General features: G+C 64.7%; 1 protein-coding gene across 3 annotated transcripts in view; it reads left to right on the top strand.

Moving 5' to 3' along the window:
- Window positions 1-8,435, top strand: part of AATK (apoptosis associated tyrosine kinase) — a 46,331-nt gene extending 37,896 nt beyond the window's left edge. For all 3 annotated transcript variants that reach the window (XM_067547247.1, XM_067547245.1, XM_067547244.1), the window contains 7 exons: window positions 1,094-1,178; window positions 1,922-2,043; window positions 2,470-2,619; window positions 3,055-6,439; window positions 6,701-6,854; window positions 7,195-7,413; window positions 8,158-8,435. In XM_067547247.1, coding sequence (XP_067403348.1) covers window positions 1,094-1,178; window positions 1,922-2,043; window positions 2,470-2,619; window positions 3,055-6,439; window positions 6,701-6,854; window positions 7,195-7,413; window positions 8,158-8,186 — 4,144 coding nt within the window. In that variant the 3' untranslated portion in view covers window positions 8,187-8,435. The remainder of the gene's footprint in view (window positions 1-1,093; window positions 1,179-1,921; window positions 2,044-2,469; window positions 2,620-3,054; window positions 6,440-6,700; window positions 6,855-7,194; window positions 7,414-8,157) is intronic.
- The last annotated feature ends 4,865 nt before the right edge of the window (window positions 8,436-13,300 follow it).

Here is a 13,300-nt window from a genome sequence, read left to right as displayed (position 1 = left end):
TTCCCCAGGACTCCGGGGTTCCTCGTCTCGCACCTTGGCCGCCCGCCGCCGTCTGGCTTCTCCTCCCCAACAATATCCTGGTGCTGAGTGAGTTGCACACGGAGACTCCAGCATCAGTGATTTTGTTGAAGAGGGCGAGCACTGGCTTCTGGGGCCGTCGGATCCTGCTCGCCTGCCTCACTCCCTCTGCCTCCCACCGGGGATCAGCGCTGCCCACCGCCGCTGGCTGCTCCGTGCCTCGGCAGATCTAGTTCCTGGCTCTGTTTCGTGTGGGTGAACAGAGCCCTCTGGGTCTCTACAGGGCAGACGCTGTCCTGCCCCAGTGGGCGGGGAGGGTCTGCGGTCCCCGGGGCAGTTCAGTTCTCCCAGCCCATTCACTCCTGGGCCCCTCCGCTGAGCCTGCCGGTCGGCGCAGAGCGTGGCAGCGCGTGTGTGACCTGAGCTGGAGCTGAGACCTGCCAAATCATCCCGCAGTCAGGACGACTTTTAATCCCCGCTGAGCTGGGCTGGACTTGAACCTGCCCCCTGCAAGGCGGAAGGCTGTGCGGCCCACGATCCGTGCCCGGCGGGCGCTAACGCAGCACGGGGCCTGCCTGGGTCACGCAGATACACCACCCACGTATCCGCACACGCCCACGTCTACACGTGTGTGGCCTGGCCGCCCAGATGGAAATGGCAGAGGTAGGGCTGCCGGGCCAGCTCCATTCTGCATGGCTGAGGCTGTGATGGACGGACGGACGGATGGACCGAGGCGGCTGGAGGCTTAGGCTTCCCGGCAGCGTTTGGTGGGTCATTGTTGGAACGCGCTGCCAAGGCCAGGGAGATACAGACACTCTGATCCCTGCTGGCTCCGTCTGCTTAGCCGACGTCTGGACCCGACTCACCCTGCCCCCCGGTGGAACGGGTTCAAATCCAGAATCCTGAGAGTTCCCCTCCTCCGTCTCCCCCCGGGGCTTGTTCAGGCCCCTCTGGCCATTCCTGCCCCCCCCTCCCGCGCCAACCGGCTGTGGCTCAGCCCCACGTGTGAGCTCCCCACACCACACCCAGCGCGCTGGGGGTTGTGTAACAGCAGCTGTGCATTTCCTTTGTCTAGTGACCTAGCTTTGCGGAACTGCTTACTCACCGCTGACCTGACCGTCAAAATCGGAGACTACGGCCTGTCTCACTGCAAGTACAAAGTAAGTCTGGGCCTGCGTGGGGGGCGGCTCGGGGCGTGACCCTGCGCCCATCGGCATCCAGCCTCTGCGGGACGGCCTGCTCGCGGGCCCCCCTCCTGGCAGAGCCACCAATGCCACCTGGGCTCAGGGACCCGTGGCAGACTGGGGAGCTGGGGTCGCACGTAGGGACCCTGGCAGGGCTGGGGGCTTTGGTGAATTTGGAAGTCCTGGGCCGGGCCTTGGCCTGCTGGGTCCCTTCGGGCTGGTTGCTGGGCTGGGATTCACCGTCTGCTGCAGCCTTCGGGGGCTCTGCTGCCCTGCGGGATTTGAATTGCTGGGAAGAGGGGGCAGTGCGGGGTGGGGAGGGGCCAGCGGGGAGCTGGGGGGGGAACTGGCAGGGCGAGGGACAGAGGTTGGGGAGTGAGGCAGAGGGGAGGTGGGAAGATGGGGGGCGGTGACGGGGGTGTTGGAGGAGAGGCAGTGGAAAGGGCTGGGGATGGTGGTCGAGAGATGGTGGTGCTGGACGGGGAGGCGGATGGAGCCGGGGGAGGCAGGGGGCTGCAGGGAAAGAGGAGGGGTATAGTGGGGAAAGAGGATCTGGGCGGGGGCCGGGGAGAAGGGGAAAGGGAGGGGACTGGGGGGGTAGAGCTGGGCGGGGGCTGGGAGGAGGGGCCGGGGGGGTGCCGCTGTGACACCCGGGCGTGCTGGTCCCTTGCGCGTAGGTTTGACGTTCTCTTCTCGCGCTGACCCCGCACGCTTGGCAGGAGGATTACTTCGTGACGGCCGACCAGCTGTGGGTGCCGCTGCGCTGGATCGCGCCCGAGCTCATCGACGAGGTGCACGGCAACCTGCTGGTGGTGGATCAGACCAAATCCAGCAACGTCTGGTGAGCGCGGGGCCCGGGCGGGGCCCGTGCCGGGCCGCCAGAGCCTGCCCTCCCCCAGCCCCCCGCCCGTGGGCGAGTGACTCAGGCCGTGCCCTCAGCCAGCGCGTGGGGGTGAGTTGGGGCCGTGTCCCTGCTCAGGATGTGTCAGGCCCTGAGTCCCTGGAGTGGAGCGTAGGGGGCAGGGCAGGGCTGCTGCTCCTGCATGGATCCCAGCCGGGCTCGGACCTCCAGGGCGGGAGAGCCACGAGGGCTTGGTACCGTCCCTGTGCCTGGCCTCGGCCCCTGGCAGGGAGAGCGGCGGGGCGCTGGCCTCTCTCCCGCACTCCAGGCGGGTCTTGCCCGGGTCAGTGGGGCTGGGTGGGGCCCATCCGTCCCTGGGCCTTTCCTCTCTGCGGCAGGCCCACGCTGATGCTCCTGTCCTCGCAGGTCCCTGGGCGTGACGATCTGGGAGCTCTTTGAACTGGGTGACCAGCCCTACCGCCGCTACTCCGACCGGCAGGTGCTCACCTACGCCATCAAGGAGCAGCAGCTCAAACTGCCCAAGCCCCACCTGAAGCTGTTGCTGTTGGAGCGCTGGTGAGGGGCGCCCCGCGGGCACTGGGGTGCAGGCCGGGGGAGGTGGGGTGGGCTGCCAGGTGCCGCCGGCGGGTGGCAGCTTTCCACCTGCCTCCTAGACCCCGCGCAAGGTGCTTGCCGAGCGCGCTCCTGGGTGTGCACGCTCCTGTCCCTTGCCAGCTCCTCTCTCCTGGGCTGGCTCTGGGCAGGGAGGCACTGGGGGGGGGCGGGGGCGGTGCCATCTGTGCTGAGTGGGGGCCGTCCTGCTAAGCTGTGAGTCATAACGCGTGGGGCGGCGCCGTGTGCAGGCGAAGGGGGTGGCATGTGCCCGGCTGCCCTCTCACCGGCTGGTGGAAAGTCGCCTTCCGGCTGGGGCTGGCAGGGAGAGGGGGGCCGGGGAGCGTGCAGACGCGGGTGCGGTGCTGGGACGGACTCCAGCGTCCTTCTGTGTCGCAGGTACGAGGTGATGCAGTTCTGCTGGCTGCTGCCCGAGCAGAGGCCGACGGCGGAAGAGGTGCACCTGCTGCTCTCCTACCTGTGTGCCAAGGGGGCGACGGAGGCCGAGGAGGAGTTCGAGAGGCGCTGGAACTCCATGAAGCCCAACGGCAGCTCCAGCAGCCGCCACCCCGGCGCCGAGGTCTCCTCCTTCCCGCTGCTGGAGCAGTTCTCCACCGAAGGCTTCCACTCGGACGGCGACGACGTCCTGACTGTCATGGAGACCAGCCACGGCCTCAACTTCGAGTACAAGTGGGAGCCCAGCAAGGCTGAGCGCTTCCAGGTGCCCGCCGGAGGCCTGAGCCCCGGCAGCGCCGCCCACTACCAGGACTTGTACTACCCGGCCAGCTCCATGGGCCGACTGAGCCTCGGCGTCTCGCCCTCCTGCTACGAGTGCGAGCAGCAGAGCTGCTCCAGCCTGCCCGGCCCCGGCGTGGTGCCCGTCCTGGGCGCCCGCAGCCCCTCGCTCGGCAGCGAGTACTACATCCGCATCGAAGAGCCCCTGGACGGCAGCGCCGAGCTGGACTTAGCCATGTGCTCCTACAGCCCCGACGCGGAGCACGGCTCCCCGGCCACGGCCTTCCGCCACGGCAGGAACGCGTACGACTCGGACAGCAGCCCCGCCGTCTCCCTGACCATGGAGCCCCTGCTGGGCCACGCCCCCTCCCGCGAGGGCTCTTGGGAGCACCCCGATTACTACCCCTACCACTGCCGCGGCAAGGAGCCCCCCTATTGCCAGCCGCCCCCGGGGGATGGCACCGACCGCTGCCTGCTGGAGGAGCCCTTGGAGGCTGGCAGCACGGAGTGGCGGGTCCCCGGCTTCCAGAAGAACATCTTTGAGGACCCCCTGGGCATCTCCCCCTCCGTGAACTCTGCCCACGGCCCCCCTGGCTGCGAGGAGCCCCACCCAGCCCCCTTGGCGGGGAGGCTGCTGGAGTGTGTGGGGCAGAGGGTGGCGGGCAGGGCTCAGGGCTCCAGGCTGGACTGCGTCACGCTGGAGCTGGGCGAGGAGAGCCCGTGCAGCAGCCCGCGGTGCAGGGGCGGGGAGCGCGGGGGCGAGCTGTTCCCGGAGGAAGCGGGTGCCGTGGTGCCGATGCAGCACTGGACGTCCAACAGCTCAGCCAACAACAACGTGGGCAGCTGCCCCCCGCCGCCCTGCGAGCCCCCTGCCAATGACAGCTGGTGTTACCGCCACATGATCACCTTCCGGGGACTCATGGCTGAGCCCCTGGGCTCCGTGCCACGCGACAAGGCTGAGCTGCGGGACATCCTGCTGGCCAAGGACTTCCAGCTAGCGCTGCAGGACCAGCCCCTCAGCAAGGACCAGAGCTTCCGCAAGACCCTGCCCAGCACAGAGAACTCTTCCTCCTCCTCCTCCTCCTCCTCCTCCCCGCAAGGCCTGGGAGACTGGGAGAGCGGCAATTTGCCCGCCTTCGACCATCTGGCAGACGCAGCGTTGGCAGGCGTCCGCGGTGCACGACGTGCCTCCAGCGCAGAGCTCCCCCCAGACTCCTGCAGCGGGGGAGCAGCCCAGCGGTGCCTGCAGGAGGCCAGCATGGCACCAAGACAATCCGAGAAAGGGGAGGGGAATCCCCATGCCCAGATGCCCCAGCCAAGGGGCATTGAACCACCAGGGCCTGTTGATATGGGGCATGCCGAGGCCGCGGTGGCTTGCCAGCCATCTGAGAGCACCCCCGCGCCGACAGAGGAGGCAGCCCTCCCCTTAGATCTGGAGGAGTGGGCTGTCTCATGTGCCCACACAGAGGGCAACCCTTGTGCAGCCTGCACCCAGCTGCCTTCAGAGGCCTCCGAGGCAGCCGGCCAGGTGCCCGGAGACATCACCATGGACAGCGGGAAGAGCGTCACCAGTGACCTGGACCGAACCCCAGACAAGACCTTCTCCAGCACCAGCTTCCCAGACATGGACGACTGCAGCGACGAAGATACCGCGGAGCTCACGTCCGGCGTCTTCACTGACTTCTCCGGAGACTACGTGGAACGAGTGGACGTGACCCCGTCCTTCAAGTCTCTCCAGAAGCAGGTGGGGACGCCGGACTCCCTGGAATCCCTCGACATCCCGTCCACAGCCAGCTCCTGCGAAATCTTCAGCCCCTCTACCTATGTCCCCTCCAACCAGCCCAAGGCCCTGGACAGCGGCTATGACACCGAGAACTACGAGTCCCCGGAGTTCGTCCTAAAGGAGCCACATGATTCCAGGGAGCCAGAGGCTTTCACCCACCTGGGGAAGTCGCCTGTAGGCCTGGCTGGGGGAGAAGGGGATGGTGTGGTCTCTGAGATGCATCTCTCCTCGTCCTTCAGCGCAGAGCTGCATGGCCTGAGTGAGAAGAACCCGCACCGCGACTCAGCCTACTTCTCAGACTACGATACCGAAGCCGAGCGGTACCTGAAGGAGGATGAGGACAGCGATGGGTCTGAATCCCAGGACAGGGAGGCGGGGTGCTTGCAGCCGGATGCGCCGGTCCTGGGAAGAGCCCTGAGCCTAAACAGCGATGGAGGGGAGCCGCCGCAGCTCGACGACACCCCTGACAGCCCTCAGGGAGCGGCTTGCACCACTGGGGCTGGTGCTTCTGGCGTAGGCTTCCCAATGGCAGGCGAAGCGCTGAGCTCTGGGGAAGGGAGCGCCCCGGCTGCCCGCTCACCACAGGAGCCAGACGCTGCCGCCGGGGCTGAGGAGAGAACCGCAGGCCACAGGCTGGACTTGGACAGCTCCAGAGATACAACCTGGGGCGAGTGTCCTGCGGTCTCCAGCGTCCCAGCTGGGTCTGTGCCGTCCAAGCCCTTCCTTCTGTCTCCTGTGGTAGCGAGCCCGGAGGGCCCAGGCGGACTGGGCCTGGCCGAAGCTGGTGGAGAAGAGCCCGTGCAGGATGGGCTTTCAGGGCCGCTGAGAGAGGCTGCGGCCCCCAGCTCCGAGTCTGATGAGCCCGAGGTGCGGCTGGGCCCGAAAGGGGAAGCACAGGCCGGTTCTGGCAGGGATCCCGCCCAAGAACTGTCTCCAGCTGCAGGTCCACAGCCGTCCCTGGACCCCTCCCTGCAGCAGGCCGGGGCAGAGCTGCAGCCGCCCGGCCCCGAGGACGAGGAGGACACGGAGGACAGCGACGAGTCGGACGAGGAGCTGCGCTGCTACAGCATCCAGGAGCTGAGTGAGGAGAGCGAGGATGAGCCGGCCACCGTGCCCATCGTGGTGGCTGAGAGCCATAGCGCCCGGAACCTGCGCAGCCTCCTCAAGATGCCCGGCCTGCTGTCCCAGGCCTTCTGCGAGGACCTGGAGCGGAAGAAGAAGGCCGTGTCCTTCTACGACGACGTCACCGTCTACCTCTTCGACCAGGTGAGCGGCCCTGGGGCCGAGTGGCTGCCTCTGCGAGCCGGGAGCTCAGGAGGGCGGCCGACAGGCACCAACTGGGGGGGGGCATCCCAGGGACCCATCCCCACCAAACCTCCACATCCCAGCCCAGAAGAGCTGGGAGGCTCTGGTGACACCGGGGGGGGCGCACAGGCTGAAGTATCGGGGCTGGCAGCACTGCCACTGCCTGCCTCCCGGCTGCGTCTCTGGATGGGGGGATTTTCCAAGGTGTCTTTTACTGTCCAGGAAAGCCCGACGCGGGAGCTCGGCGACCAGCTGTTCCCAGAGGTCACGGAGCCTTCGCCGCAGCCTGTACAAAGCAGCGGCACCGGCCCCCCCAGCCCGGCGGACAGAGCGAGCGCGTCTGACAACCCCTTGGACGGGCACGCCTCCGAAGAGAGTGAGGGCTTGTGGTGGGCAGCACACCCAGCGCTGGGGAGGGAGGCTCAGGGACCCAGCTGGGTAGCGGCCAGTGATTCTGGTCATAGGCACCTCTCCCAGCACCGCCAGCCTGCCCCCTCCCGGCCTGACCCCCGGGCGCTGTGAGCCTCAGCACGAGGCCCCGGGGACGGCACAGGAGATCCCCTTGGAGTACAGTGGGAGCTGTGTGCCAGGGCCTGCCAGCGGGGGGAGGAAGGGAGTGGGTCACACCCGGTCCCGCCGAGGGCCGTCAGGCTGAGGAATGGGCATGGTGGCGCTGGGCCCGCTCCCTGATGTGTCTCTGTGGTCGTCTGCTCCAGGTGGTGGATTCGAGTGGGACGATGACTTTCCGCTCATGCCAGTGAAGTCGTCCCTCATGTCCTCGCTGACGGTGGTGCCCGTCCCCAGCCTCCCCTCGATGGACCCAGTCCAGAAGCAGGGGCTGCCGCTCCAGTTCTCCCGGTTCAGCGTGTCGCCTGCGCCACTGTCCAGGTTCTCCATCACGCACGTGTCGGACTCGGCCATCGAGGCAGTCGGAGGTGAGGGCTGGGAGCTGTGCATGATGAGGCTTGTAGCCAGCTGGTTTCGCGCTGCTCTAGCTAGCATGCTGTGCAGGACTGGGGGCTGCCCGCAGCCCGGCCCCGTATGGGGGGGGCCTTGTGATCCGTTACAAGAAGCAGAGTGGGGGGAGGGAGGGTGGACCCAGAAAGGGAGCCATGAACTCCCAAGTTCCACGCAAAGGCTGATACGGATGCCCTTCTTGGCCTCAGGCAAGTCCCTCTCCAAACCCTGTATAGCCGTACTGCAGGCTTAGGGCCGAAATACACTGGCTGGGGAGCCAGGACTCCCGGGTTCTACAGCCATTGCTGCCACTGACTTGCTGAGTGACCGTGGGTTAGTTACATCACCCTCCGTGCCCCAGTTTCCCCATGTCCGGCGTGGGTGTGCCCACCGTGCTGGGTGCTGTGTGGCTCAGTGAGCTGACATCGGACTGCACCGGTACCAAGTACCATTAGCTCTGATGCGTGCCGGGGCCATGCTGCCCAGCACGTAGCTGGGCAGCTCAGCTCACCTGTGGTCAGCTGGGCTTGTGTCCTGAAACGTTGGCCCCATGACTTCAGCCTCTCTGCCCCAGTCCGTGAGCCCCCGAGGGAGGCTTGGTGCCACCCGGTCTGTTGCGGTGACACGGCCATGCCTGGGGGTTGGCTGCGTAGGTGCTGAGCCCAGCCACCGGGCTAGCCCCGTCTCGCCCTAGCGCTGCCTCTTCCATCTCTCTCTTCCAGGCAGCAACGAAGATGGCGCCAGAGAATGAGCCAGCCCCCGTGGTCGCCTGGACTTCGCCTGGTGTTGGTGTCGCCCTCGGGGCCAAGGAGAGAGGACGAAGGACAGGAGCCGGGCACAGCCCGTGGGCTCCTGGGACCTCGCTCTATTTTTCTAGGCAGATTTTATCGGAAGGGTTTTGTGGGCTGCTAGCCGGACTCGCGCCCGGTGGCGCTGCAGCGAGGTGGTTGGTGACGACCGTGGGCGTGTATAAATATACATATATAAATTATAGCATTTACAGGATAGCGCCGTGACCTTGCTAACATCACTGAGTCTCCACCGTGGCCATTTCGCGACCCAACAGCTCACTCCTCGTGGCTTCTTGCCCCTCCCCGGCATTCCTGAGACGCGTCCAGCCTCAGCGCTCTGTGACGGCGCCCCCCCCGTTCCTGTGCTCGCCAGGCTCCCCCCACATGTAAGGAACTTGGCATTCCTGCGCATTCATGGCCATAGCTGGGAGGGGGCAGGCCGCCCACACGCTCGGCTGCATGGGCGTTTGGTTGCAGGGCGCTGCCCTTTGGTGGGGATGGTCGTCCTGCTGGGTGTTTAGGCTCACTCAAGCACCCCTCCGCTAGGGCTGCCTGGGCATGGAGGGCTCAGGCCGGTCGGGACAGAGAGGTAGCCCATGTGCCTCGGCTTGGGACACGCAGGGGAGAAGGCCGGGGTGGCGTCCAACCCCCCCTGAACGGCGCCACTCCCTCTGCTGGTTACCAGCGCTTAGCCGCAGCTCTTGACATTGCTTTCTCTGTGGTTTACTTTTCCAGAACGCTCTTGCTAACAGCGCTTGCCCTTTGCATCCGATCTCCGGCTCTCCTGCAGGGCGTCTGGTAAGAGCCCCCCCGGAGCTGGGCACCGCCCAGGAAGGGCAGGTTGACCTTTTCTCTCAGCTCCCTGCTGTAGGCTAACGTGCCCCCCATCGTCGCCAGTTGTGTCCTCACTGCGTGGGGCCCTGCCAGTGTCCGTGCCCTCCCCAGTGCGACATGCCTGCCCAGCACTGTCGCTACGTAGAATGGGCTGGGCCTAAGGGCCGGGCGTGGCTGGGAGCCGGGCGCTCCCAGCGTGGACAGATGAGCCCTTGACTCCTCTGTGAGCCTCAGTGTCCCCAAACGCTTGCCCTGCCTTGGAGGAGGTGATGTGAGGCTGGCAGCCTTAATGCCTGTAAAGTGCTAAGTCTCTGGACCCGTCTCATCCCTGGTGGGGGTCGATACACAGCAGGGCCCCCCCCCCCCGCCTGCTCACACAGCGCATCTGCACCTGGCCGTGGGGCATCTCGGTGCCAATGGGTGCAGCCTTCAGTGGCAGTTTTTGCACTAAACGCCAGCAGGCGGTGCGTGTCCGGAGGGCTGGGCGCCGTGTGCTGCAGGGAGGTGGCATGTGTGGCCCTAAGGGGGGATTGGGCAGGGCTGGGTGGGAGGGGAGGAGGAGAGCTGCCAGCTGTGCTGTTTTTGTAAAACCAAACCACAAAGCTGCTGGCGCCTGCTCTAACTCCAGTGCGATGTAAGTTATTGTTGCCAAAGAGATGTCACGAGTTTATCGAGGGGCCAGGGCTCTGGTGGGGTCTTTTTATTAGTTTGAGGCTTAGGATAATTGTGCAGTTCCGACTTCCTGCGGGAACCGAGCCGAAATGGAGCAAAGAGACGCCGCCAAGCCAGGGGTTTGTTTCCTTTTGGCCCTATAGACCAAATGCTGAGCTGGGCTGGGGTGTGGCTGTTTGTGTTTTATTGTGACCGTGGGCTGCGTTTGGCAGCAATTAAGCGGCAGCTAAAGTGGGGCCATGCTCAGTGCCGCCAAGTGCCAGCAAAGACAACGGCTTGCATGGCCGCGTGCGTGTCACTGAAAAGCACTTTAACCAGCACCCCTCTCCGGACCCCCAACGCGCCAGCCGCTGGCTTTTTGCCTGCAGCAGCGCCTGGCTGCGCTGTCATTGCACGTCGTTGCATGACCTGTCGGTTTGCCGACGTAGGCAGGCGGAGCAGCCTGTGTTGCGTGGTGAGGCGGGAGCGTCCAGCTGGTGATGTGGGGTCTAAGGTGGCCCCCGTTCCAGTGGCGTGGGCAGATCTAGAATGTGGGCACAGACCCTGCTTAGCGCCAGGGCGGGCCTGGGGACGGGCAGGGCCTGCCCTTGGCGTGGGTGGTGAGGCTGCAAGTGCCTCATGTACTTTGCCTGACGCCCTGATTGAAGCGCGCCCCAGCCAGCCCAGCGGGTGCAGCCAGCCCCTTCCGTTACATAGATGCCCATGGGTGCCTGTTCCTTGGGCGGGGCGGGACGTGCAGTTATGGCCCTGCACACCCACCATGGGGGGCTCAGATGGGGGTGCCCGAGGCCTTGGCATCCTCCCGCTGCACCAGTGGTGACGGCAAGGCCCTGCTCTGTCGCCTTGCGCCCGCCTGGGCTGAGTCCCAGGGGCTGTGGCCACCTCTGCTGTGGGGGGGAACAGACAGTTTGCGCCTCGTGGGGCAGCTCTCTTACCGCTGACCCCTTTCCTGGCCACAGCCAACGAATTCTCGAGCCAATTGCAGCTGTGCAGCTCCCAGATGTTTTTCATGCCCCACGAGAGTCAGGAAGCTGTGTCAGGAGCACCAGCTCCAGGCAGTGGCTAGCCGTAGCGCCACAAAGGCCAGCAGCCATTTGGAAACACAAAGGTAACGGCATGTGACAGGCTCCAGTGGCCTCACCGTGCTCCCCTGGAGCAGCTTACTGCACTCCGGGGCACGCTGCGGGCGTGAATTGGCGCAGTCACCGCTGGGTGCCGCGCGTGTGGCGAGACGTAGGAGGCCAACCAGAGAAACGAAGCAGCAGCAGTTAGCATCGCTTGTGGCCCCTTTACTTCAGCAGAAGGTCTTGCCATGTGCAGCTCTTAAATATTCATCAGGGCTGGAGCAGCTAAGGGCAGTGCAATGACTTGGGGCGGGCTTAAAGCAGTGATGACAGCGAAGCAAGCGCATTGTTGTGCTGTCAGCAGCATGTAAGTGACAAGGCCTCATCTCCTAGCCCGGCTGATGGGCCCCAGCCTTCAAGGCATCTGCCGCCCTCCCCTACGCGGCGTCTGGGCCGCCCACGGCACTTCAGTGTTAGCCCAGAGTAGAGGCACGCGGAAGAAGAGCTAAAAAGCCCTTGCTGCAGTGTGACCCCACTTCAGCTGCACGCACCGCTGGCGCGTTACACTGGGGAGCTGCTCTCTCTGCCTCTATGCCTTTTGAGCAGGAAGTATTTTGAACCCTCCCGGCAGCGTTTTTCTCAAAAGGCCATTGCCCCTCCAGCTGCATCATCCTTGAGACCCCCACCCCCCCCGGCCTTGGCCTGTTCTGTACCCCACAGGTCACCGCCCAGGGGGCTGCGGTAGGTAACTGTTTTGGGGTGAGGGCGCTGAAAGCCCAGCCACAGCACATGAAGGGGAGCATGGAAGAAGAAACTTTCCTATGCCCAGACCAAGCAGCGTCCCAGGCGCTCAGTCCCTGCCCAGGGCGGCGGTGGGTGGGAGGGAGGGAGTCAGCGTGTTACCGTTTCTTCCTGCCCGAGGTAAGTGTTGCACACCGCTGGGCATGTCAAGGCCCCGCCTGAGCCCCTGCTGCCAGCGCCGGCTGTGGGAGGCTCGCCCATGCCTGCGCTGGGAGCAGCCCTTGCTAGGCCGGCACCATTAATTCATTGTCAGCTCTGGGGAAGGCCCAGGGTTTGGTCTATAGGGTCAAAAGCAGCTGCCTCCAGCGCGCAGCATGAGGCCACAGGGGGGTCGAGGCAGGCTCGTCCATTGTGCATTTTATCAATACGGGTCATCCTGGCTGTATTTTTTTATCAGTGCTGATTTCCATACAGCTCCCAGCATGTGTGTCAAAGAGCATCGGGCCAATAATAAAGTTTTTAAACAAGTCTGCTCTGCCCCTCATTGCCCCGGGTGGGCTGGGGGCCCGGGCGGGCCGTGTGCTCCTCCTGGGCAGGGCAACGCTTAGTAACTTGGCTTAGGAGAGCTGGGCTGGCAGAGGGGGAGGAGAGAATTCAGTTTTCTAGCCCACAGTGCCCTTGCCTTGCCCCTGGGGGCTGGACAGGATTGAGGAGAGTTCCTGCTCTAGATTTAGGCAAACAACATTTGGGGCTAAGGCAGTAATTTGATGTATCGCGTTAACACGAGGGCAAAATAAACCAACACTCCTTGCCTTGAAGTGGTGCAGAGCCCGCGGCAGGTGACTGGCTGCACCGCTCCAGCTGTTGTGTGCATGTAGCGCTGATAACCAGGCCATTGGCCGACCCCTGACAACGTCTGCTTCCCCCAGCAGCAGGGAGCCCCAGCCCCACGCCTCCCTGCTGTTAGCCAGCTGCAAGAGACACAGATCTCAGGCAAGAGGAAAAGAAAACACGTGCAACCGGGCCAAGGAGTTGTAGGTTTATTGCTCATAAATTACCTTCCAAAAATAGCAATTGGAGGGTGCATGGTGCAGGCCCTAGCCTGCCTAGAAAGCACAGGGAAGCAGCCACAGCCACTCTGTTTGTGAAGCTAAGCTTGGTTGCCCAAGTTCAAAACACTCAGGCGATGCAGGCTTCTCTGGGCAAGGCAGCCTTCCTGTGTGGCTTTGAACAAGCGCTGAGAGTCCACCGTGCAGCGCCGTGACGTAGCATTGAAGTACAATCATTGGGAGAGCACCCCTCTCCAGGGGCTGGCAGCCCAGCTTGGAGCGCACGGTCACCCATGTGCATGGGAGCGCACAGTCACCAGGGGCTCGCACCCCTGGGTGGTGAGCAGGGACCAATGCTGCGCTCTCCTGCAGCTGCGGTAACGCCATTATTCTGCTAGGCTCCTGCCTGCCCCTCTCCCGCTCCCAGCCTGGGGGATGCAGGGCCAGAAGTCACGAGCAAACTCTCTTGCTATCACCACCCGAAGGCACAAGGTGATGGAGGTGTTAGAGGGGCTCATCCCAGAAGTTCCTTGGCCTCTTTGGTGCCATGCTGGCTGAGCACAGGGGGCACGGAGGCCAGGTCTCTTTCACGCAGCCCTCATTTGTACACCGGTTCAGCAACTCTTTGGTCCACACAGGGCCGATTTAAGGCAAGGTGAGGGCCTCAGGCACACCACAGCTGGAGCTCTCCTTGGCTTGGACCCAGGGGCGGGC

The sequence above is a fragment of the Emydura macquarii genome, unplaced genomic scaffold (genome assembly GCF_026122565.2).
Source record: "Emydura macquarii macquarii isolate MOO-44397 ecotype Brisbane River unplaced genomic scaffold, CSIRO-AGI_Emac_v2 contig_1230, whole genome shotgun sequence".
In the NCBI taxonomy this organism is placed as follows: Eukaryota; Metazoa; Chordata; order Testudines; family Chelidae; genus Emydura; species Emydura macquarii.
The sequence above is the reverse complement of the archived record's forward strand: the minus strand, read 5'-3'. Positions and strand labels throughout refer to the sequence as shown.